Source organism: Emydura macquarii, unplaced genomic scaffold (assembly GCF_026122565.2).
Source record: "Emydura macquarii macquarii isolate MOO-44397 ecotype Brisbane River unplaced genomic scaffold, CSIRO-AGI_Emac_v2 contig_2681, whole genome shotgun sequence".
Taxonomy (NCBI): Eukaryota; Metazoa; Chordata; order Testudines; family Chelidae; genus Emydura; species Emydura macquarii.
Window position 1 is genome coordinate 2,552,699 of NW_027132818.1, and position 26,526 is coordinate 2,579,224.

A 26,526-nucleotide genomic window follows, 5' to 3' on the forward strand; every position below is an offset into this window, starting at 1 on the left:
GACTAGAACCTTTCTCTTTCTTAATGAAAGAAATTCCCATGCGATTTAATGACTCCAGAAACAAGGACTTTAATTTAAAAACACCAGATGTCAGGAGAGACATCATAAAATTGCAAGAGTTGGCATCATTCTCTCCCTTTGAATATTCTTCCTCTCCCTCCAGGGGATTTGTTCTACCCTATTTGTTGCTCTCCCTGCTTCTTTGGGAATTTTTCTCCACTCTCTGTTCTCAACATCCTGCCTTCTCCTCTAGGGGTTTTTTCTCTCCACACCATTTGGAAATTTTCTCTCCTCCTCCTCTTTGGAAGAGGCAGGAAGTGAGGAGTGGGAGCACAAAAGGAGCTGCTTCCCCAAACCTGGGATAGGATAACAGTAGATGGGTACAAGAGGAAATAGATACACTGCTCAGTCTGTTGCAGTAAGGCTTAGTGACTGCACCAGGGACTGGGGAGCAAAGGAAATATCTGTTCCCCATAGCCTTTGTTGTGGGGCATTGTGAAGGTGGCAGTGGTGACTATAAAAATTGCTGCTTGGACCCAGTCAGGCAGATTTTATCCCACTTTATCTCCAGCTGCTTCCCAGACCTTTTCGGCTGCACCTGGCAGGTAGATGCCTTTTGAAAAGGCTATCTGGAAGGAAAGATCCTAGGATCTAGAATCTAGATCTACCTGTGGGACATATGTCTGACATCTCTGGATTTAAACTAGTATAACTGTAACTTACTGTAGGAAGGATTAATTTCTCCAGTACATTTTGTGACTGTAAGAATTATTTGAGATTTGTTTCTTCTCAATTAGTAGAAATTCCAGGGAAGATAAAAAACGTTGCTGTCTTACTCATTTTCGTATCTCAGAGCTCTGCGTCCATTTTTAGCTGATCCTCTGATAGGAAGAATGTAGAGTAAACTTCATTTGGATACTAATGCAGAATTAAAGACCTGGAAATAAAAAATGAGGTTATGACATTACCATGGCATTTTTAGATTAAAATATTGAAAGACCACCTATTCTATTGTTTCCATATAGCTATTTTCAGTTTGACTTTTTTTAAAAAAAACTATAAACTTTTATTCACAGCAGCATAACATACATTATTAGCAGCATTTAATGTGACATAGTGTCATTTTCTCCAGAATGCAGTGTGAAAGTAAATGCATTTTTTTTTTTTTTGAAGGGAGAATTTAACAATATATATTTTAATATATTCACTTGATGAGCCTTCTTGTAAATGTTCCCTTGAAATATTGCAGATGCTAACGAAACAACTGGAAGTTTTAGGTTTAGCTGAGAAGCCTCAGTTGGTTACTCGTTTCCAGGAAGTTTTTCGGTCCATGTGGTCGGTGAACGGTGATTCTGTCAGTAAAATATATGCAGGAACTGGAGCTCTTGAAGGAAAGGCTAAGGTAAAAGCACTTTTTAATAATAAACATGTAGCAGTATTCAGAGTGAATGTTGCATTGTACCATAAATGTAACTACTGTGAGGGTTTTCCTTTTTCAGATGTAGTTTTGTAAAAAATAATGGTGTAATCAAGAAAAGATAAAATTGAATTAAACTTTAAAAAAAAAAAAAAAAAAAAAAAAGTCCTACTTAACAAGCAAATCCTGTTCCAGTAACATCTTTCTCCCGTTTTAATTTTCCCCTTATTCCTGGCTAGTACCTTTGGACAGTGATGAGGCTGAGAAAAGGAGACCCACTAGTCCATTCAGATTGCAACATCAAGAGAGACATGTTCAAATCCACACTATTTTCTTTGCATTGTTTCCTCTCTAGGCCTTTTGTTAATTTGTTTATATGTTAATTTGGCTAGATCATAGTTCATGTGTTCCTTCAGCTGTACCTTTTTTTAGTTGTCTGATTACTTGGGGGGGACGGCAACCAAACAATTTTTTTCTAGTTTCCTCGGTCTTGTAATAAGCAATTCTGTGCTGTTTCCCAGTGTATTGTTCCTTTTTTTCCCCAACCTATTTTGTCCCAATTAATGCACAAGTTGTTCAAATTATGTAATGCTATTTTTCTTTTCATAAATATTATTTTTTCTTATTTCCAGAAAGTTTCTCTTTCTTATCATGTGATCTATAGCAAAATTTGAACCATTAAAATTATACCCCTCTGTAGTTCCTCCTAGGTGTCCTTTTTCATTCTCATGCACTTCTTCATGTACAACAATACTCTCCTTTGCATTCTTTCAGATCTCCATTTCCTCCTTCATTATATCACTTAATATTTCCCCTTATTATCTATTTTGTTTTTTCCCACCATACTTCAGTCAATCCATAATGTCAGAAATCCTGTGCACATACAACTGTCATGGCAATAAGCTCCATAAAAATTAGTTAAATAGGTCAGATTCTCCCCTTAGATTGGTACATGCAAGTCCCATTGATTTGGAAGTTGTTCGTGTTCCTCTGAAAGTAGAATTTGGCACAATATTTTTAATTTTATTTTCTATACAAGCATTGTGATTCTATACAAGCACTGGAAACTTCATGGTTTCTCCCTGTTTCCTGACTTTCTTCTCCTTATGCCTTGTTTGTGTAATTTAAATTAATGCTTCCCTGTCTTGCTTCTGATTATTCAGCGTTTCATTCACTTTGGTTTTTGTATAGGCGCACCATATCTTGTGCCTGTCTGCAAGTTATAAATATTACTTGTACAATTAACTCTTTGTTCAGGTGCAGCTCATTCCACCTGGAAAAGGTCCATTTGTTCCAAAAGAAACAGTAATACTCACAAAACCCTGCAATATGTGACACTTTTTTTGGTAGCATATCTAAATCCATTATTTGCTGCAGTAGCATATTGTTAATATATCTAAGAATACTGCTGGTAGGTTTGTATCCTAATTTCTCAGTTTGCTTGAAATCTGTATAGTTGTCACCTACATGCGGTTTTGATTCTTCAGGGTCCAAGAGTCCTTTCTTTAAAAAAAAAAAAAAAAAAATCTTTTCATAGCTTAAATAGGATTTATCTTTAAACTGAAATGTATAAATATACAGTATATTTATATATTGAAGAATAATCTAGCTTTAAGAACTATTCTGTTCATTTACATCTAACACCTTAACTACTCTTTCTTTTGCTTTCTCTGGGTTCCTTTCAATTAATTGCCTGAAATGTGAATGGTAAGTGGTTTTTTATTTTTAAAATCATGTCATACATTCTGTACATTGCTGGTAGAAAGGAAACAGCCTCTTATTTAAAAAAAAGTGGTAAAATAGTGAAACAAGAAGTCTGCATCCATAATTTTTTTTAAAAAAAAACATGCTGCTGGTTAATATCCTTCTAACCTTGACAACAGAATAGCTTTGCTGTTCTGTATTACGTTTCACAGACCTAAATAGTGGGATGATTTTGCAGCTTTCTTAAAGCTTTGTTTTTAACTATAGTGTGCACTGAAGTGTCCTTTACAAACAATTCAAGCCACAAATGTACATTTCTGTAGATAATATATCCCATGCAACATCCATGAAGGAGTATAGTCTACATGCAGTACTGACTGTGTGTACATCACTATTTTGTTGAATGAAATGTCAAGTATGCATTTTGTGACTCTATCATTCTCTAGGGGTATGTCTACATTGCAGTTAAACACTGGTAGCTGGCACATGTCAGCTGACTCAGGCTTGGGCTCTGGGACTGTTGAATTGTGATGTAGATGTTCAGGCTCAGGCTGGAGCCTGGGCTCTGGGCAGGGCCCAAGCATAATTTTTTCGGACCCAGTACAAACTTGTAACATGGGTCTCCTTCTACACACATACCCCTGGGGGTTGCCTCTGGGCCCCAGTGAAGTGTACCCTTTTCTCCCCCTCTCCCCCCCCCCCCCCGCCACTTCCCCGCCCCCTGTATGAGGGCCCTGGCTCTGGGATCCACCCCGTTGTGGCTCCAGCTCAAGCCCAAATGTTTATACTGCAATTAAACAGTTTCATAGTTGAAGTGATTCCTTTTTAAGCATAGATATTTCGGAACATTAATTGTGAATGGATATGTTCATATGTAAATGTAAGTATATACATATATATATGTATAACGTTTTGGTTTCAAGTGTTTGTTCACATCCCACTATTTGGGGAAAAACCAAAAATTCTATAGCATGGTCTAAACATTGCACTGTGAATGTTTTGTTTTGTTTTTTTGAAGATCAAGAACTTAGATAAAACTAAAGTTCTTGTCCCCTCTTTTATTGGAATAATTTTGGTTTGACATCTCAGCATTAAGTGACTTCTGCAGAAGGAAAAAAATGACATAATGCAGATATATTTCAGCAAATCCAGGAGATGAAGTTATTTTAGCATTTAAAGTAAATGAACTCACTGATCGTTAGATTATAAAAATTAGAAATTGAAATTTCAAAAATGTGAATGAATATCGCCAGTGTTCTGTGAGTTATTTCCAATATAAAACATTTTATAATATTCCTCCCTAACAGGCTGGAAAGCTGAAGGATGGTGCTCGTTCTGTGACCAGAACAATTCAAAATAACTTTTTTGATAGCTCCAAGCAGGAGGCCATTGATGTTTTGTTATTGGGGAATACCCTAAATAGTGACTTAGCAGATAAAGCACGGGCTCTCTTAACCACCAGCAGTTTACGTGGTACGTGCATTTCAGGATTTTAATCTATATGGTAACTCTTGCTGCTAATAAGATTATGCAAATTCTATTTCTAAGTAGTATTTCAAAGTATAAATGTTAGATGACAATCTTCTTGTATAAAAATATAAATTCTTATGCTTTACTAATATTGTCAGGCTAATCTGCAGTGCTGGTTTCTGTGCTGTTTATATTGTGTGGCTAGTGGTAGAGGTGGGATGGTACAAGGGTTAAGTGTTTGTAAACTAAGTAATCTATATTTTATAGAAAATAAGTTTTGTCAGACAAGTAATGTACTTTAATAGACAACTTATAGATGTTTTTCTCAAACCCTTTGTCTATAGCAATTGGAAACACAAGTAATTACATATCTAATTCGAGAAACTAAAATTCCTGGTTTATTAAAACTTTATTTTTTTATTTGGTAGGGAGCTGGATGTCTTCATGAGTTTACATCTGTCATGTCATATTCATAGTGAAGGGAATGCTCAGTATGAAAGTAGATTTCCAAAGAGTTTTTAACAAAACATCTCCTTTACAGTCAAGTTTTGTTTCAGAATACTAGTGTTTATCACAATGTCAGTTTTCTAAGGCATTTCATTGAACAATTACAAGTAGTGCATTGATGAGGGTAAAATTAAAGTTATACCTCTGGGTGGTTTATTTACTGCTTGAAGTCCTGAAAGTCTTCACTCCTCACCTCTTCTGTTTTTCCCTGGCTGACACACTACAAGGCTCTGTGTCATTGCGATCTTCTGTGCAGCTGAGGAGTGTTAAATGAGTCTCATAGAGCAATTCAATGTCACTCTGAAACTGACTGAATGTTGTTCTGTACAGACTGCCCATTTCTTCCCAATCATGCTGCTGAATGCAAGCTGTCTGCAGAGCTCACAAATGGTGTCAGCCCAGGGAACAAGAGTCTCTGTTTATCAAATGTGAATATTCTCTCTTCGAGAGTTGCTCATATGCATTCCAATATAGGTGAGTGCGCGCCCCGTGCACGAGCCTGCGGAGGTTTTTCTGCCCTAGCAATCCCGGTGGTCGGCCCCGGCGCCCCCTGGAGTGGCGCGCGTATAGCGCGGCATATAGGGTGCTGCCAACCGCGCGGGCCCCCAGTTCCTTCTTTCCGCCCGTGACGGTCAGTGGAACGTCTGCCCCTTGCCTTTTCGCAAGCAGCAACCTCTCATCTTGTAGATAAGTTTTCTTGTTTTTTCTTACTTAGCATAGTCATTAGATAGAAATAGTGTAAATAGTTAACCCTTAGGGGCTCCTCCTTAGGAGCCATGCCGGGCTCCACGGGGTTCAAGCCATGTGCGGTCTGCTCCAAGGTGTTCTCCGCCAGCGACCCGCATGATCGCTGCCTTAGATGCCTCGGGGAACAACACCGTAAAGATAAGTGCCGCATTTGCAAGTCATTTAAACCCTATACTCAAAAGGACAGAGATGCTCGCTTCCGGGCGATCCTGATGGAGTCGGCACTGCATCCCGACTCGGAGCCCTCCAGGTCACCAGTGGCACCGAGCATCTCATCGGAGCTCAGCGCTCCTCCGGCACCGACATCGGCACCATCGGTACCGCACAAGACGGCACCGAAGAAGAAAAAACGGCAGATGGCCATAACTATGGACTCCCCCCTGCGACCGGTACAGCAGGGGGTGATACAGGAGATGCCCCAGCCACGTGCTGTTGAGGCTGTCCCGGCACCGGCATCTCCTCGTAGGGAGCCTCCCCCGACCCCGGGGGGTGGGGGAGCGCCCCTACAAGGGCCGTCGACGCTGGAGGCGTTTGCAGCGGCACGAGCCCTCATGGCCTTGACTATGCCTCCGTCCCCCCCTCAGCCGAGGGACTCGGGGACAGCGTCTCGGGGTAAGCCCACGCTGGGCTACCCCGGTGGGCGGAGGAGACGGGTCTCGGTGTCTCCCCCCAGACGGTCGGGGAGAGGGAGAAAAACATCCTCCCCTCCCAGCTCCGACCACGAGTCGTCGAGCTCCTCCAAGTCACGGCACCGGGCGTGCTCTGGAGGTTCCCAGGAGAGCTCCGTATCCAAATTAAGATCTTCGGAGCCACGGCGCCGGTCATCGCTGCCGGGAGAAACCCGGCCAAAAGACACACGGCACCGCTCCCGCTCATCTTCCGGCTCCCGGCACCAACCATCACCGGTGCCGGGCGACTCGGTGCCAGCAAGAGTCCGTCGCTCCCGATCCTCGGAGCACAGTCCGGTGCGGATCCCGGTGCCCCAGATACAAACCCGGCATCAGTCTAGATCCCCGGCTGTGCGCAGAGTCAGGTGCCACTCCCGCTCGGACAGTGGGCGGCGGGACATACCACGCCGGGCTCAGTCACAGTCTCGGACTCGGAGCCCGTCCCGCCCTTCGGCACGGGATGCTCATGCATCGAGCCAGCACCACCCTCCGGCACCGAGACGAGATCGGTACCGCCATACGCGATCCAGGACAGCTAGTCCGGTACAGTCGGTGGCACCGAGGAAAACTCTGGGACACCATCAAAACTCTCAGTCCCCGGTACCCAGGGACAGCCCTCGGTACCGATATAGATCGCGGTCGCCAACGCGTTCTCCGACGCAACGTACGGTACCGAGGGAGGACACGGCACCGCGTCAGCGTTCTGAATCCTCGGTACCAAGAGAGGGGCTTTACTGCCGACGCTCAAGGTCTCTCTCAGGAAGCCCAGTGCAACATTATCGGCACCGAAGGGTCTCTCAACCCTGTTCCCGCAGCCCGACACGAGCCCCGGCACCGGGCATCTCGGCACCGAGGGTCTCTCCGGTACCGCATGTTAGCCCGGAGAGATGACGTTCACGGAGTCCCAGGGGCCATACCGGGAAACATCGCCGCAAGACTCGGAGGTACTCTTCCTCCAGCGGCTCTCCATCACGCCGGCACAGCAAGCGCCGACATCGCTCCCCCTCGTCGCGCAGCCCATCTCCAGCTAAAGGGCAGCGCAAAAGGAGCCGGAGATCTCCAAGCCCGGCTCACACAAGCATGGCACCATATCCGGCACCGGGCCCGGTACCGACATGGGGGCAAGGCCCATGGCAATGGCCCTACTGGGGACCCTGGCCGCCACAGACAGTACAGGGGACAGGGTCACTCCCCTCGTCATCAAAGCCTCAACCTCCTCCTCCACCTAAGAGCCCACAAAGGGATGACCAGTCGTCGGAGTATGAGTCCGACCCTATGGAGGGGCCCTCCATGGGTCCCCTACTGCAGTCCTCCTCCTCTTCTCCCCCTGATACAACATCCAGGGACCAGAGGACCCCGCTGCCTGATTTTAAGGCGCACCAAGAGCTCCTGAAAAGGTTGGCTGAAAACCTAAAAATAGACCTTTAGGAGCTCTCGGAGGAGGAGGACCCCATATTTGGCACTCCGGCCTCTGCGGGCCCTTCTAGAGTAGCGCTCCCGGTGCATGACCGTGTACTGAAATTGGTCAGGCCTATTTGGGAGACCCCCGCCTCGGTAGCTCCCACTTCAAAAACGGCGGAGCGGAAATACTATGTCCCGCAGCAGGGGTTCGAGTACCTGTATAACCACCCAGCCCCGGGCACGCTGGTAGTGGACGCTGTTAATCAGCGTGAACGGCAAGGCACCCAGGCTAATACTCCCAAAAACAAAGAGTATTAAAAATTAGACCTTTTTGGGAGGAAGGTGTACTCGACCGCTGCTCTCCAGCTCCGTATAGCCAACCACCAGGCTCTTTTGGGGCATTATAATCTAAACCTCTAGTCATCTCTCCAGAGATTTACATCGGTCCTGCCCCAAGACCTCGCACTGGATTTTACCACCCTGCTCCAGGAGGGGTCAACCGTTGGGGGAGCTACGCTGCAGTCGGCCAGCGACGCTACAGACGCGGCGGGCAGAGCCATGGCATCCGGCATAGTCATGCGCCGATCGTCCTGGCTACAATCCTCAGGCCTCTCAACCGAGGTACAGCAGGCAATTCAAGATCTGCCTTTTGACGGCATAGGCCTGTTCTCAGACAAGATGGACAGTAAACTACACGCTCTGAAGGACTTGAGGGCCACTCTGAGGTCGTTAGGCCTATATGTACCTCAAGCCACGAGGCGCCAAGGGAAACAACAGCCTCAGAGGCAGCAACAGACCGCTCCCACGCTACCTCCCCGTCCACCACAACCCAGGAGAGGTCGGGATCGGTTCAGACAAACCAACCGCCGAGATCGCCCAGGCCCTGCCAAAGGCTCCCAGTCAGGGCCGCGTAAAAACAACAAGCGCCCTTTTTGATGGGACGCTCGAGAGCAGCACCTCTGCCATTCCCACGGCCCTCGTAGCCGATCAGGATCACACCCTGCCTTTCAGAGACAGGCTTCGGCCTTTCCTCCGAGAGTGGCAGGGCATAACCTCAGACCGCTGGGTGCTAAGTGTGGTGCAGAGAGGTTATGCCCTGCAGCTTTCGGCCTTCCCACCGGATTCCCCCCCTACCCCGTCCCTCTTCAAGGACCCCTCTCACGAGCAACTCCTTCTACAGGAGGTCCGCTCCTTGCTCCGCCTAGGGGCAGTAGAGGAAGTCCCCCCTACGGAAAGGGGCAGGGGGTTTTATTCCCAGTATTTCCTTATCCCCAAGGCAAAGGGAGGCCTCTGGCCTATTCTGGATCTTCGCTGTCTCAACAAGTTCGTCAGACGGATCAAGTTCCACATGGTCTCCCTAGCCTCCATCATTCCCACACTAGATCCAGGGGATTGGTATGCTGCTCTCGACTTAAAAGACGCATATTTTCATGTCTCTATCCTCCCTGGCCACAGACATTTCCTACGGTTCATGGTAGCTGGTGGCCACTACCAATTTTCAGCCCTCCCCTTTGGCCTTTCCTCAGTCCCTAGGGTCTTCATCAAGTGCATAGTGGTGGTAGCAGCCTACCTCCGGCGCAGAGGTGTTCAAATCTTCCCCTACTTAGACGATTGGTTACTTTGGGGGAAGTCCAGGAATCATGTGGCAAACAGCTTAACCCTGACGTGCGCAACATGCAACAGATTGGGGCTGCTCATAAACGAACAGAAATCCACGCTGACCCCAGTACAGCGCATAGAATTCATTGGGGCCACCCTAGATGCAGTACAGGCCAGGGCCTTCCTCCCACTACCTCGATTCCAAACCATGACTGCCATCATTTCCGAGTTGGAGAGATCCCCCATGACGACAGCCAGGCACTGCCTCCAGCTGTTGGGGCACATGGCAGCATGTACATATGTGGTGAGGATGGCTCACCTCGGACTCAGGCCCCTTCAGGGGTGGTTAGCCTCAGTTTATGCCCCAGCCAGGCACTCTCTGAGCAAGGTAGTCACTGTCCCGCCCCAGATCCTAGCGTCCCTGAACTGGTGGACAGACCCGAGACACATAATGGAAGGAGTCCCATTTGCAGACATTGTTCCCTCTGTAACACTGATTACAGATGCTTCCGACATTGGTTGGGGGGCCCACATGACACACGACCTCAGTACACAAGGTCGATGGTCAATACAGGAAAGAATGCTCCACATAAACATTCGAGAGCTCCGTGCAGTACTTCTAGCCTGCAAGGTTTTTCTGCGCTTTCTGAAGGGAAGGGTGGTGCAAGTCCTCACTGACAACACCGCAACGATGTTTTACATCAATAGACAAGGGGGAGCACGCTCTTCGGCCTTGTGCCACGAGGCGATGCAGCTATGGGACCTTGCGGTGAGGTACGACTTCCATCTGGTTGCCTCTCACCTCCCAGGGGTGAGGAACGACGAGGCGGACCGCCTCAGCAGGTCGTTCTTACCCCGCCACGAATGGTCACTCCATGGGGAGGTTACAGCGTTTCTCTTCCACAAGTGGGGAGTTCCCCATCTGGACCTCTTTGCCACGTTACAGAACAAGAAATGCCCACTATTCTGCTCCCTGCGCGGGCGCGAACAGAACTCCATTTCGGATGCGTTCCTGATACATTGGTCGGGGCCACTACTATATGCTTTTCCCCCGATCCCACTGCTCCCCAAGGTCCTCTTGAAAATCAAGAGGGACAGAGCGGATATCATACTGATCGCACCGGCATGGCCGAGGCAGCACTGGTACAGTATGCTGCTCGACCTCTCCATCGCCACACCGATCCCACTCCCGAGACGCTACGATCTCCTCTCCCAGGACCAGGGTCGCCTGCTCCACCCAGACCTGGACTCCCTCCACCTGACGGCATGGAGGCTCCATGGTTAGCAGAGGGAGAAAGAGCTTGTTCGGAGCAAGTCCAGCGTGTCCTGTTGGGAAGCAGGAAACCTTCCACCCAGGTTGTGTACCGCGCAAAGTGGAGACGTTTCAGTTACTGGGCGCAGTCACGTGGCATCTTGCCGCTGGACTCCACCATCCAGGCCATTTTAGACTACCTACTACACCTAAAAATACAGGGCCTAGCCCTGGCCTTCCTGAGGGTACATCTGGCGGCCATTTCGGCCTTCCATTGCCCAGTGGAGGGGAGGTCTATTTTCTCTCACCCAATGTCCATCAGGTTTCTCAAGGGCATAGAGAAGCTGTTCCCACAGGTTCGTGAACCATTGCCTCTCTGGGACTTAAATCTGTCCTCACTATTCTCACAGGTCCCCCCTTTGAGCCCATGGCTACATGCCCACTCCTGGTCCTCTCATGGAAGGTAGCCTTCCTGGTAGCCATTACATCGGCTAGGAGGGTCTCCGAGTTAAGAGCGTTGACATCAGACCCTCCTTACACGGTCTTCTATAAGGATAAAGTACGACTGAGACTGCACCCGGCCTTTTTGCCTAAGGTGGTGTCCCAGTTTCATTATAACCAGGATATCTTCCTCCCCGTGTTTTTTCCCAAACCACACGGGTCGGAGGAGGAGCGGAGATGGCACTCATTGGACGTCAGGCGAGCCTTAGCTTTCTACATAGACCGGACCAGGCCGTTCCGAAAGTCCACGCAACTCTTTGTCGCAGTCACGGACCGCATGAAGGGCTCACCTGTCTCCACCCAGTGCATCTCCTCCTGGATCACCACCTGCATCCGCACCTGTTATGATATGGCAAAGGTACCACTCCCGGGACCGATTACAGCGCACTCAACCAGAGCCCAAGCCACCTCAGCGGCCTTTCTGGAACGAGTGCCCCTGCAAGATATCTGCAGAGCAGCGACCTGGTCATCGGTCCATACCTTCACCTCCCATTACGCCATCGTGCAACAGGCAAGGGAGGACGCAGCAGTAGGCAGAGCCGTGCTGAGAAGGGCTTCTCGCAACTGACTCCTTCCCACCACCAAAGGTATGGCTATATAATCACCTATGTTGGAATGCATATGAGCAACTCTCGAAGAGAGAAAACAGGGTTACTTACCAGTAACTGTTGTTCTTCGAGATGTGTTGCTCATATCCATTCCAAACCCACCCTCCGTCCCCGCTGTCAGAGTCGGCAGAAAGAAGGGACTGGGGGCCCGCGCGGTCGGCAGCGCCCTATATGCCGCGCTATACGCGTGCCACTCCAGGGGGCGCCGGGGCCGACCGCCGGGGTTGCTAGGGCAGAAAAACTTCTGCAGGCTCGTGCACGGGGCGCGCACTCACCTATATTGGAATGGATATGAGCAACACATCTCGAAGAACAACAGTTACTGGTAAGTAACCCTGTTTTTTTACATGGTCATGTGGCCTATTAACTATAGGGTTACCAGGCCATCATGCAAATTGTTTTAAATTAAAGGGTTCACCAGGAATAGGAACATTAACTAATGACCATTGTGGAGCTTTTTAAACATGTAAGATGCAAGAGTCAGGATTTTGTAGGACACATACATATGTGCTTGAACTGAGGAAGCCAAAAACTGTTACAAAAGTTATATTTCAGAGCATATTATCTCATAGCACTACAGTTTTTAAAGAATAATTGTTGTTTACTAATTTCTTCTTGTTTTCTTCTTGCTGCATCCATAGTTTCAGAGCAGTCATTGCAATCAGGTATAGTATAGTAAATTAAGTCAGAAACATCTGAGCAATTATTGTTCTTCCCTAGCTTTCTCTTGGGTTCCTGTTTAAGAATTCACTCATTCTCTATGTAACTTAGGCAAAAAACAAAATCTGCTTTTCCTTTAGATTTTTTGGACTCTGCACTCCTGTACCACGAAGTTGGGGGTGTTTTTGTAATATAGGAATTGGGCAAAAGGGGGAAAAATACATTTAATTTATGTGGCAGGGTGATGACAAATGTAATGGATATTTTGCAGAGAATGTTTCTTTCAAGTCACTAAGGAAATTGTTAGTTTTTAGTCAAAACCAATATGTCAGAACGTTAAATACTGGTACTTAGGCTAATTTGCCTTTAGAGAATATCTCCTTACTGGTTTGTGTTCTTGCACCCAATTAGCTAAGTTCAGAATGCGTCATAGGTAAAGATCAAATCGGTTACCCTGTCTCTCCACAATGTGGTGTATTGTTCAGATGCAACTTTCGGTTATACATTACACTAAAGCTTGGAACCCTACCATTTAACAATAATACATTGTACTTAGATATATTTTATCTGAGGATAAAACAAAACATTTTACAAACATTAAGGCTCACAACTCCCCACAGTATTATTCTTGTTTTACTGATGGAAAATTTGAGGCACAAGAGACATTCAACCTGTCCATAGACAGACTTAGCGTACTGAAAACTTTTGGTGTAAACCTACAGCACGCTAGCCTGCTGTGAATCCTGTTGCTATGTGGACCCTGCCACCATGTACTAACATTTCCCTAGTGGAGTTTGACTTGTTTGAAACAACTGTAGGTTGAAGCATTCTATGGAACTCACTTGGGTATGCAGCTTCTAAAATGGGGCTTCTCCTATGTAAACTGCTGTTTCAGTCTATATGGGTATGTCTACACTTCAGTAAAACACCTATGCTGACACAGACTCATGAGGCTTGGGCTATAAAATTGCAGTGTAGAAGTCCCAGCTTGAGCTGGAGCCTGGGCTCTGGGACACTGTGAGGTGGGAGGGTTCCAGACCCCAGGCTCCAGCCCAAGTGCAAATGTCTACACTGCAATTTTATAGCCCTGCAGCCCGAACCCCTAGAGCCCAAGTGAACTGATACAGGCCAGCTGCAGGTGTTTTATTGCAATGTAGCCATACCCTTAATGTTTAGTGCTAGTAGTCAGTATTCTATAGTACTTGATACACAGACAACAGCCTACTGCTGCTGCAAAGCTAATCCAGTTACTCCAATAGCTCATTTCTGCTGATAATGCATGGCAGGGGTCAAAGTTGCACCTGACTTTTTTTCCTCTTAAGAACCACTAGGAAATTACATTTTAAAAAAAATCCACATTAAAAGAAAGTTAGTTGCAAAATCAAGCCCTCAACATTTAGGAAATGCAAGAATTAATGGATAGTAATGCAAAATGCTATTATAGGTATGGTACAAAATAAAGACCTGGTGCTGCAGCCATTATATTGTAAAAACTCCTTCTGACTTGGCCTGAGAGAGAGCTACATATTCAAGCCCACAGCTTATAATTTAAATCACCAAAATACTTTGACTCATGGGTATGATGGTATGCCTGTAAGTAAACAATCATCATATTTTTAAAATGTCTTTGGATTATGAAAGTCAGACATTTTTGCAACATTCTGAGAAGGAAGAAGGAATGCATAATAGAGTATATTTTGATTTGGGCAGGTGCAGGGAATAGAAAGGTTGGATTCTATCTTTTAAAAAAAAAATTAAAACCCTTCGATTGTAATTGTTTTCAATGATTTGCTAGCATCATGATATCTTTGAATTTTGTTTTCATGGCTTTCTAATTTTTAATTGAAAGCCACTTCCTACTATTGTGCAAGCAATGTAAAGATAATAGTTGTGTATGTATTATGGGACAATTGAGAGCACTTGCCATCTGCTTCTTGTACAGTGCACCATCTCCCTCTTCCAGAAACTCTTCTTTAAAACAAATGACTCACTTGTAGAGATGTTAAACGTTTAGTGGATGCTAAAAAAAAACATGTACAATAATTTCTGGGCCTTTAATCTTACAGGGCGTGATCCAACACCAGTTGAAGTCAGTGGCTTCAATGGAGCGTCTAGCTCCACATGCACTTAATCCCTGGGTGAGGAGAGACTGTAGACTTGACCATTGGGAGAGTCCATAATATTGTTCAGCAGAGATCCTTTGGCCACTTTAGGGGCACTGATAGGTAGAGCTGGGTAAAATTTTTTTACCAAACATTTTTCTGCAAAAAAATGTAGATTGTGTGGCACCAAAACATTTTGCAAACTCAAGTTGGTTTTTTCAAATGGTTTTGGTTGAAGGGAAAAACTAAACTAAAAATTTTTTCCAAAAAATAAAAATGTTTTGTTTTGACTTCTTGTAAATGAAACATTTCAGTTTTTTAGTTCAAAATGACATTTAGTTAGTTTAAAAAAAAGTCTTTTTTTTAAATTTTGATTTAAAAAAATAATGTTTTTTCAGTTTTGTCCAAATGAAAGTTTAGTTTGACCCAAAATTATTTTTTTTATTTTTCGTAATTGCCAGCGAACCAAAAATATTCACAGAGCCCTCTTGACGGGACTGCAAGGCATCCTGTTTATCACTTCCACTAAAGGATGGTGTCTGTTACCTGAGGCTTTGAGACAATGAAGATTACAGGCATAGGATTTTTTTGGAGGGAAATCAGGATAACCCTCAAGAGAATGCAATCAAGAATTTATTGCTCTCTAGATTAAATTATTTAAACAGTACTTAAATATTGAAAGCTTTTTGTGGGTAACTATAGTTAAACATGTAAATGGATTACAATTGGAGCTTTAATTACGTAGGATTTTTTTCCTGGACTTTCTATTAACTTTGGGAGTTTATTAGTGCTTATTGCTGCCACTTAACTTTTTATTTAGAATGTCTAAATAAGACCACTAAACGTCTTTACTGACATTTGAAAATATGAAGTCTAAAGAGTTATTTGGTAATGTATTATTCAGATTAATGGATGGGCTATCATTTTGCAGTTTCAAAAGCATTTTAAAATATTTTTATTACATTAAATATTGGCATTTGTGATGTCACCCACTTGAGCTACAGCAGTCTGACTTCCCCAGTTCATTAGGGGATGACATAAATGTCAATTACTCTTTAAACTATTGACTTAACTGTTCATCACTAGCCTTATCTATCTCCTAAACATGCATATTGAAAAATAAACATTCACAGTAATTTTACTATTTAACAAGATACTTGAAGTAATCTTAAATATTTTTTTTAATTTTTTGGTAAAAATAGTCTAAAATATATGGAGAATATACACTGCAGTTAAATTACTTTTTTTTGGCTGAGAAATAATTTGAAAGGTAGCTGCTGGGTTTGTGCTGGAATAAAAGACAGTTTATTGAAAGGAGGAAAAAATGGAAGGAGGTAATAAATGGAGATAGGGACCTGTGAAAGAAAATGTGTTCATTAAATGATTTGGGAGTTAGAGACATCTCATATTTTTTATTTGTTTTCCTTTTCATATATTCTAATTTAGGAGGACAGTTGTATGATTTAGAAATCTTTCTGATTTAAAACATTGTTGATTTCATGCCTGTATTAAGCATGCTACTAGCAATCTCCTGAAAGTTAAACCCTCGTCCTATAAGAAGATATGCCAAAAAGGGTTCCTTGCAAAATCAAGGGCTAAATGATCAAATATTTAACTTTGTGACACTTTTAAAAAGCTACATGGTATCAGAGCATTGCTTATTTAATCTAAAATAGCTGCTGTAAATAAGGATGCAAATTTGAGTTGAATAGAAGTGAGAAAAAATCATAGTACTTTTCCAAACTACATCTGTAAACCAAAATATGGTCACTTTGTTATCACTTGCAGTAGGTTGTGCAGATGTCCAGAATATGACCATGCATACACTGATGGGTTCCTTTGATCTGTCACCCTCTTTGGGGTTCGGATACTCGCATTGGCTCTGCGACGCTTCTTGGCCTTGGTTTCCGTACAGTGACATTAGATACTTTTCTTGGCTTTTCCTCAGTGAGACTTGGATGCTTCTCTGGCATCTGTTGGGCTCCTAGACTTGGCTCTCCCTTGGTGGGTGTAGATGTTCCACTAGGCTCTAAGTTTGGCTCTCCTTACGTGGGCTCAGATATCTTAGACTCCAGTCCTCCCTCTGGTTTGTTGGCTCCCACAGCCCAGATTGGGGGCAGGAAATTGGTGATATTTTCCCAAGTACCACCTATTTGTGGTACCCAAAGGAGGTGTCAGTTAAGTACATTGGGCACATCCCTCGCCTTTCTTAATGTTTTAATCAGCAGTGAAATAGTGAAACTCAATTAACTGTTAAGTCTTAAACTCAGACAAACTATATTGGTTTACACTCAGTTGACATTTTAAAGATTTTCTTCAAAACCATAAGGGCTAGAAATTTGTTTTGCTTTTTTTTTTTTTTTTGTTTGTTTGAAAGCTCAGATTCTGGAGCAAAGATGGTAGCTTAAAAACTATCTCACCAAACTGCATGAGCCAACCCAGTCCAATCTCTGAATAAACAAATTGTGATCAGTTGTCCACTGTTTCTCAGTGCAGTACAAGGCTAAGGGAAGGATACAATATGTTTGCTTTTTGTAATTCTGATAGCACACACACCAGGATGATGGTATTGCAAATATGTAAAATAACTATTAGTCGGTAAAGCATAATACACGTAAGATTTACTGTTAATCTGTTGCATTTTTTCCTCACTGTGGTTAAAGGAAAACTGCAGTGTTTAATATAAAAGTATTTGGATCTTTAATCTAATTAGAGAGAGAGAGTTCACTCTAAAAGTGTCTTCATATATAATAAAATGGAATAGGAAGCTGTCATATTACTGATATAGCTAAGAAACTTAGTTTCCAGATACTGTGTTGAGCATCTCACTATCTTTCTGTCTGGAGTGGCTCATGACTGGAGTGCCAACCTCAGGGCAGACTGTCAAAAAGCAAGGCAGACACTCCAAACTGGCTGTATGTTTTATAAATAGATTTCACCAAACCAGTAACAAGTGTGAACTCCTAAAGCCCTATAACAGTCTTACCATGGAGTCACAGAATGGAATACCCATGGGGACTATCTATCTTACCACTCAAGCAAGATGGACTATGTGATAGATGATCTTTTTACACCAAAAATCATGATAGTGTTCTGGTTACTCCCAAAGGAGTGGTCATTTGTCCTCAGATCTCTCACCAAAGACAATGCCTGTAGCTAATTCTGTAATAAATTAATTAAAGCTTTATTAACTAAGAAAAGAAATAAGTTATTTACAAGGTTAAAACAGGAAACCTACACAAATGAGTTAGTCTTTGATTTTAAAAGATAATATAAACCTTCTGTAATAAGCAGCTCTATATGTCCTTTAGGGCTGACCCATGCCAAGCAGCATGGGGATCTCTTGATTATGTTTAGGAATCTTTGCCCCACAGAGTCTAGACAGCATAAAGATCCCAGTTTCTCCGTGTCAGGGATTTTTATTCCCTTAGCCCCAGAATCCAAACTGATGCAATGAGTTCATGCACAGGTCTCCCCTTCTTGGAGGGAGTGAGCAGTGCAATCACAAGGTCTCATTTGCCTTCAGTGGGCCATCTTGTGTGCAGGAGGATGACTTTACCTTAATTAATGCTTCTTTTCCTGTTTGGTGAGTTACCCAATTAAAAGGTTTACATTGCAAATGTTCAATATAACTTTGTAACATGGGATACAGATATTATAAGTAGAATTAATACATGGAGCATCCTACAAGCATTCCATAAAGTCTAAACACATTCCTATAACACTAATCTCTTTTAACTATACTAACCCACAAGTAACTCAGACTGATTTCCAGCTATGCATTTGTCAGTGTTAAGTGAGGCCCTGGGTCTTGGTGTGAGTTGGCATCTGATCTTTTCAGCAGCACACTCACAATCTTTAATGGTTTTATCGTCTCAACACCCTGTAAGGTAGAATACTATTATCCCCATTTTACAGATGGGGAACTGAGGCATAGAGAGACTGAATGACATATGGAGAAGGAAGTGGAATCCAAGTGTGCCAAGTCCTAGGCTAGTACCATAACTACTCATGAATCTTTCCTCATCTGATAAAGACTTGGACTTTGGGAATTCACCTTCCATTTAACAAAAAATCAGATTTGTACATTTCTATTACTTTAAGTTAGAAGGATTAATTTATATGTGTCTAACCAAAATAAATAAATCTATTATCGTTAAGGTAAACTGTGTAGATTTATTTAAACTCGCCACATTTAATCAGGTTAGTTTTAAGTAATACAAATTAGCAAACCTGAAAGTCATCTTTTGTGTGCATTTAAATGGGAATTGAATTTCATTTGTTAACATAATCAGAATGGACTTCATGTTGGGATGAAAAATGGTGATTTCCCCTGAGAGAAATCAATCACAGATTAGAGACAGTGAAACAGTGACAGATATTTCTAAAACTGTTTAGAAAATTATCTTTATATATAAACTTTTCTAAGAAAGAAAATGTATAAATAATTTAATTCTAAAACATTATGAATTACTGCAGTTTTCCTTTCAGTTAGCGTCCTGCCCAGACAAGTAACATTCTTTCTTTCCACTGTGAAGTGCATCACTCTTTCTCAATATGCTGCAATTTGCTTTGAAAGCTGCTAATTTTCTGCATGCACATGCATGGATTAGTTGCATTTTGTTTAAGAAAAGAAATGTCTTCTAGGATTTTGTTCTGTTGAATATTGTGAAAGTCTTCTTATGCAAACTAATGTATTTTAAACGTTTTTTACAGCATCTGTAAAAGTACTAAAGGGTATGTGTGAAAATTTTTATAAGTATTCAAAGCCCCAAAAAATTCGAGTCTGTGTTGGAACATGGAATGTTAATGGTGGGAAGCAATTTCGAAGCATTGCTTTTAAAAATCAAACGCTCACTGACTGGCTCCTAGATGCCCCAAAGTTAGCTGGTGTCCATGAATTCCAAGGTAGGGTATATATTCTCTTGATTTGCTTGAAACCTTTGATCATTAGAAATAAAAATTGGTATACAAGATCTTGGTTATAAAGATAATAGTGAAGAACAAATAGCATTTTTTTAATACTTAAATGCAGATCGAAGAAGCAAACCTGTTGACATATTTGCCATTGGATTTGAAGAAATGGTAGAGTTAAATGCAGGAAACATTGTAAATGCAAGGTAAGTGGTATCATTATATACAAAAATGTTTCATTTGATACAAATGTAAAGTTTCCAGTTTTAGTAAATATTACATTAAATTTTAGGAAAATTATACCATTTTATAACACTTGTGATTGAGTCCAAATAACTTTGTCACTGTACCAGTTGCCTCTGCCAGTCCTCCAAGAGGTATGCCCCTTTCCCCAGAAAAAACTGGAAAGAGGTGACAACTTGGGCCTTATACAGTATGCTCTCACAGATCCAAATAGTCATTATAAGAACATACCAAGAATTGAACCCTCACCAACCCTGAAATGTCATTTTCTTCCAATAGTGTTGTTGAGGCAGTTTATCCTAGAAAAATTATTCTTCTTTCAGTTTTTGTGCATTCTTACTTCTGGGATAGCAGCTCCTAATGTGAGCATGTGAAAACCCTCTTTCAAAGCACTGGCTGAGGGGGTGCAAGTGTCCTTGTATAATGTCCAATGTCGGATGCCCTATTTTGTATAAGGAAGCGCACCCCTCCAACTTCGCTGTTTCTTCACTACTGCAGAAGGGACCCTTGGTGATGTCCTGGGCTTATTCCTAGTTTGTGTTTTAGCTTTCTTTATTCCTTGTATATAGGTTTTCTGGTATAGATTAGTAGGGAATTATATTTTCCCAGTCTCTTTCAGGTTTCTCCCCAGCATGGGGAGAATGGTCATTGGCATGAACGCTAAAAAGTGTATTAAGAAGTGCACATTGTGCCCACCTTCAATCCTAGAATCAGATGCACATGTTTACTGCCTTGGATGCCTGGGCAGATCATACTCTGTTACATGTTGTAAGATGCGGGCAGGGTTATAACCCCCCAGAACTATCAGGAAAGGCAACTGAGGGTATGTCTCCATTGCGATTAGGCACCTGCAGCTGGCCATGCCAGCTGATTTGGGGTCGCAGGAGTCCTAAAGCCTGGGCTGCAGCCTGACCCAGAATGTCTACACTGCAATTAAACATCCCTTAGCCTGAGCCAGCCACATGTTTTTAATTGCCTTCGAAGCCCTGAGGGCAGCAAAGCAACTCTTGGACCTTGCTTCCACACCCCATCCAGAACAGCTCCATGCTGAGGCCCTCTCCTTTGAGCCGAATAGCCTTATGCCAGTGTTCATCAAGAGCTCCATCACCAGAGCTCTGTGACCTAACACTGTGGACACCTGTCTTCAACATCCTCTGGCATTTACGACATCTACTTAGGCTTTGACCACACAATCTCTTGTTCCTGTAGCTCCATTTCTGGCACCTACTGTTGCCTCAAGTCCTGTGGCTGCTTCAAAGGGGACAACTTTGCCTGCAGGAGCAGTTCAGAGCACATTCACTGTCCTGGGAAGGCTTTATGGGTCCTCCATGCTGTTCTTGGCACCAGGACACTGTACCCCTCAGCCCCTTTACTAGCTCTCTCATGTCTGGCTCCTGGAAGTTGTTGTTCCCTCCAGTTACTGATGTAATCTTACATCCAGGAGTCACTTCAGTCGCTAGTGGAAGCAGCAAAGCCTATACCTCCTGCCCCAGGAAATTCCCAGGTTTCAGGGCATGCCCAATCAGCCACACTACTGGCGTCAGTTTTGGCATCCTCACAGTCCAACACCTGTCACTGATGCCACATCGGTAGATGACAACGTAGGTTCATCAGTGATACCAATTCCTAATTTCGATTTCAAGAGGTACTCAGGAGGATCACCAACACTTCGCAGGTTGAGACTAGGACTTCAGTGGGGGAACAATTGGAGTCTCTCTGATAATTTGCAAGTACAGGATGAGGTTGCTGTCCTCACCTGGTCTTGAGAATAGATCAGATGTATCCTGTCCTTTTCAGAAAGATTTCAGTTTCCTCCAACAACCTTCCCCTGGTTCGTTGATGGTATCTTTGGAAATGACAGATCTAAATGGCCCAGGGCTTCTCATTCTGCATTCCCTACCAGTGTAGGAAGAAGAATCAAGATCTTCAGCCTAGTTCTCAGACTTCTTAGGGGTTAGAATCCCCAACTATCAGGCTGTAATGGCCAGGTATAGCTATGCTTGATGGGATGTCAGTCTTAGATTCCCTCTTAGGAGATCAAAATCAGACAGCCAAATGTTGGTTAAAAAAGGCTCACACTGTAGCCAAGCACACAGTGAAAGCAGGGTATAATATCTCTGGTGTATTAACATTAGTTAATTCCAGCCAGATTGGCACCAGCCTGTTAGTCCCACCTAAGCAGGGTGAATGGTGTACATCCTATTCTGGGCCTCCAAAATCTGAACAGATATTTCAGGACATCAAGATTCAGAATGATCCCCTGAAGGGAAATCATTACCTCACTGTTTCATGGAGTTTGGTATGTGGTTCTCAGCATGAAGGATGCTTACTTGCATGTTGCTTCAGAAAGAACCACCACAGATACCTGAGATTCTGCGTGAGAATCAAGCCCTTCCAGTTCAAAGTTTTTTCCCTTTGGCATGTCAGCAGCCCTATGGATATTTATCAAGTGTCCAGCTATGGTGGCAGCTCATCTCAGATGCTAAGCGATGGTATATATTTACCTGTACGTGGATGACAGGTTGAGTAAAGTCAGAACTGGGGTTGATAGCAGCCACCACCATCCTGATAGCAGCCTGTTCTGTTCCATAGGTCTTCCAGTAAACTGGAAGAAATTTATCTTTTTGACTCACTCCGAGAGGATAATGTTTCTCAGTGCAGTGCTGGACTCACCATAAGCCAGAGCATTCCTTCTGGAAACAGGTTTCTCAACATCCAGCAGGTCCATGTCATTCTAAGAATGTTTACAGGGCAGACCACTTGCTTCTTTCTGAGACTCCTGGACTTTGTGGCATCAAAAAACATTTATTTCTATCACCATTTGCATGAGAGACTTCTGTAGCATTGGGTAACTCAATTCCATACCCCAAATAGAGACAGGCTGAAAAGAAGGCTCGCTGTCTTGATGTAAGTGTTGCGGCAGCTGAACTGGTGGGAGTCCAGGGACAGTATTCTCTGGGGACTGTCTCCCTGTTCCCACCTGTGATTCTAGACTATGTGCTTCACCTTAAGTCTCAAGGACTCTCTGCCTCTTCCTGGAAAATCCACCAAACAACTATATCTGCATGCCACCAGCATGTTAAAAGGCAGATTGAATTTCTCACCTTACAGCTGTCTTAAAGGAACTCATCAGTGCCTTTCCTCCTACAAGGAAATCTTCCACTTCCGGGGACTAGAATCTATTAATTTAAAATCCATCTAGAGATGGAGCCTTCCAAGAACATCTTTCCTTAAAGACAGCCTTCATTTGTTGCCATTACCTCAGCAAAGATAGCTAGTGAACTATGAGCTCTGATGGCCAGTCCACTGTATGTAGTAGTCTACAAAGTTAAAGTGGTATCTGTTCTTCTTCTTACTCAAAGTACTTCCCACCCTGTGTTCTTACTTAGGGGATGTGTATACTGACGGCGGCAAAGTCGCCGCCGCCAGATCAAGCTTTCTGGATCGATTTTGAGCGGTTAGTGTAGACCCGCTCAATTGATCATGAAGTCGACTGAGTAAAACCACCCCCTCAAGTAGCATAGCGCTGCATCAATGTGAACACAGTTCCTGTCAGCGCAGTGCAGTGAAGATGGCGCGCAGAAGGGAGGCACAGCAGTCGACGGGAATTATGCAAGCTACTCTGCGTAGTTTGTGTAACTCCCGTCGACTGCCACCAAATTCCCAGGTAAGTGTTGACCAGGGCTTAGATTCCATTCCTAGCTTTTATCTTGAGAACACAAAATCCTTTAGGAAGTCAAACAGCTACTTTCAGAATATGGGAAAAGATGCCAGGGAGAATTTACCTCAATCCAGTAACTGTTTTAGTGAATTAGGAAACACCATAAGCTCATTTACTATATAGCTAGGGTGCCAGTGCAGGATTAAGGTTCCACTGCATATAGCCACTGCTGCCTCCAGGGGTTTTTAGGCATATTCCAACAGTGGAAATTAGTAGGGCAGCAACTTGGAGTTCAGTGTATATACTGTCAACTTGTATTATCCCATGGATTTAGCATCACACTCTAGTGCCCATTTTGAGATAATGATGCTATAGTCCATATTTCACTAAACTCCTTGCCCACCAGTTATCAGAGAGTGCACAGCTCACTACTGTCCCACAAGTAAGAATGCATAGAAACCTAGAAGAGGGGAAAAAAAAGTTACTTACCAATAACTGCTGTTCTTTGAGAGCTGCTTCTGTGCATTCACACTTCCTGCCCACCTTCCCCTCTATCTTGGAATTCTACATGTCATTACTGCTTGTGGTTCAGTAGCAGGAAGTGAGGCAATTTGGGGGAGGGTTGTGTGCATTCCATTAGACAGACAAGGGTATCTGATGTAAAATGCCATGCAAGAGTGATTGCGCCTTCCCCAGTGGATGTGACTTTAAAAGAGGGGTCTGCATGATATCTCCCAAGAGCGTTCTAACCTCTGTTTCTTTTCGGTTGGTTAGTATGTTTTGTGTTCCATCTGGAATGAGAGCTGAGGCTTTCAGTTGCGTAAAGAAAAAGCTTTCCTGTCAATGCCTCGAGAGGGACAGCAACTCAACTGAAGTAAATGGAGTAACATCACATTTACACTGGTGTAGCCGAGTTCAGAATTGGACCTGGTGCTTTGTAATCACTGTTGCAAATTGTTAAGCAGTGATTACCCCCATACAGTTTCTGCGCCTGGGATTTGTTTAGTCCTCTCCTAGACCATTTGGTTGCTTTAAAAAAAAAAAAAAAAAAAAGGCAGGGCCAGAATAGGCCTTATCATTCTGCTTAGGCAATGTGAGATGTATATGATACAAGACTGATCAGTGGCAATAACTGTTATACTGTGACCCTAGAATCTCTGGCCTCTTCCAAGAAGTTCAGAACAGACCTGCCTTTCAAAAGTTGTGATTCTAACATCTCAGTGGTCTTTCTGCTAAAGAGAGACTCCAGTGAGACTAAATCAACTACACAATCCTTGGGCTGCTTCTAGCTGTTTTAGTGGAAGGTCAGCTTCCTTCAGATACCAAAGGTAGTTTCCACCTCATGAAAACAGCTGTGAGAAAGCTCCTTCCAAACAGTTTATCCTACTGGGAGGCCAGTGAAGAGACTGTGACTCAGTTTCACTTCAAGCTACTTCCTAATCTCCTTTCTCCATCCCTTTTTCAGGGTTCTCTTTCAAAGAAATGGAGAAGATGTTGCTTCTTTCATCAAATTAGGAGTAATAAGAAATCCCTGAGTATTGCCTGGGGAAAGATTTTATATTGATGATTTTATCTTTTACTTCCTTATTATAAAAAAATAAAGTGGGGGAGGGGAAGTCTTCTAATACGTTAAACTGGAAAAATCTGAATGAACATGTGAATGTTAAATTTTCATATTGTGATGCTGACTGCTGTTATCCTTTTCCCAAAATAAGAAGACTCCCATTGTGGAGGCAGGCATTAGACTTTTGCTTGTTTTTTCCTCTGCAAAATCAGTTGATTCCACTCCATTCCCACTATGAAAGCCCTTGTTCAGGCCCTGCTTATTTCTCACGCTGACAACTGCAACCTCCTTTGGCCTACTGGACTTGCACTTTGCCTCCCGCTCATTCTGTACAAAATGTAGCTGCAAATATCATCCACTTTGTTCACCACTCTATCTAATATATCTATCTATCTATATCTAACATCTAATCCATCTTCAAATCCCTGCATTATTTCCCTTCACTTCCCACATCAATTTAAATTCCTTGTCCTGCCCGTCCAAATCATTGACAAATCTCACTTCATTGGGTTTAAAGATATTCTATGAAAGATTATTTAAATACAACACACTCTAGATACATAGGTTTCTCTTTTTTAACTTCCTTTTCTATCACACTGGTAGCACAACCAATCAGAAGCTGTGGGCTGCTGAATTGCAGAAGACCATCTCAAGAGACAACAAATATGTGCTGCTGGCTTCTGAGCAATTGGTGGGCGTCTGTCTCTTTGTGTTCATCAGACCCCAGCATGCTCCTTTTATCAGGTCAGTGAACAGATAGCTATGCTGAAATTGGTATACTCGCCAGATTGATTTATGTTGCAAAATAGAACATAGCACAAGTGACTTGACACCAGCACTTAAGAAAAGCTGTTGCATTTCCTGTTAAAAGTAGTTGCTTAAATTCTGTAACCTTAGATTTAGGAATCTTGTACCTTGCCTGCAAGACTTGGAAAGCATCCAAATGTGCATGCCTTATCTGCTCAAAAACAGTTAGTCTTTAAGTGTTGCAACGTGATGTTCATGTTACCGATGATGATATAATGTAAACATTCAACACCGTGTCATTATTTTGTACTTCTCCAAAATTTCATTCAGTGATTGTTAGAGCTTTGTTTGAATGTCACTTATAGCTGATAAATTTAATTGATTTAAGGTTTAACTGTAAACATTTAAATTATTTTTTAGGGATGTTGCTGTTGATACTGTAAAGACTGGTATGGGAGGAGCTACTGGTAATAAAGGTGCAGTAGCAATTCGAATGTTGTTTCATACATCAAGTCTTTGCTTTGTCTGCAGTCACTTTGCTGCAGGGCAATCACAAGTCAAAGAGAGAAACGAAGACTTCATAGAAATAGCCCGAAAACTTAGTTTCCCAATGGTAAGCAGCAACAATAAAAGAGAACTGAAACCCTTGAAGCCATTAGGGCAGCTGCTGAAAGTGTGTGATACTTCAAATTTTAAAATGAGTCTAACAGAGATAACCTGTTAACAGTCAGAGCATTATTCATAAAACTTCAGTATAGTGT

The 26,526-nt window shown here is 43.2% G+C and overlaps 1 protein-coding gene across 3 annotated transcripts in view; it reads left to right on the plus strand.

The window, feature by feature from the left end:
- Positions 1-26,526, plus strand: part of SYNJ1 (synaptojanin 1) — a 107,909-nt gene that overhangs the window by 28,980 nt on the left and 52,403 nt on the right. For 2 of the 3 annotated variants that reach the window (XM_067565601.1, XM_067565603.1), the window contains exons 11-16: positions 1,250-1,402; positions 4,429-4,594; positions 19,353-19,544; positions 19,672-19,756; positions 25,622-25,762; positions 26,186-26,378. In XM_067565601.1, the coding sequence (XP_067421702.1) occupies positions 1,250-1,402; positions 4,429-4,594; positions 19,353-19,544; positions 19,672-19,756; positions 25,622-25,762; positions 26,186-26,378 (930 nt within the window). Of the gene's footprint in view, positions 1-1,249; positions 1,403-4,428; positions 4,595-12,515; positions 12,540-19,352; positions 19,545-19,671; positions 19,757-25,621; positions 25,763-26,185; positions 26,379-26,526 lie in introns of all 3 variants that reach the window. The other variant, XM_067565600.1, reaches the window with a different exon arrangement.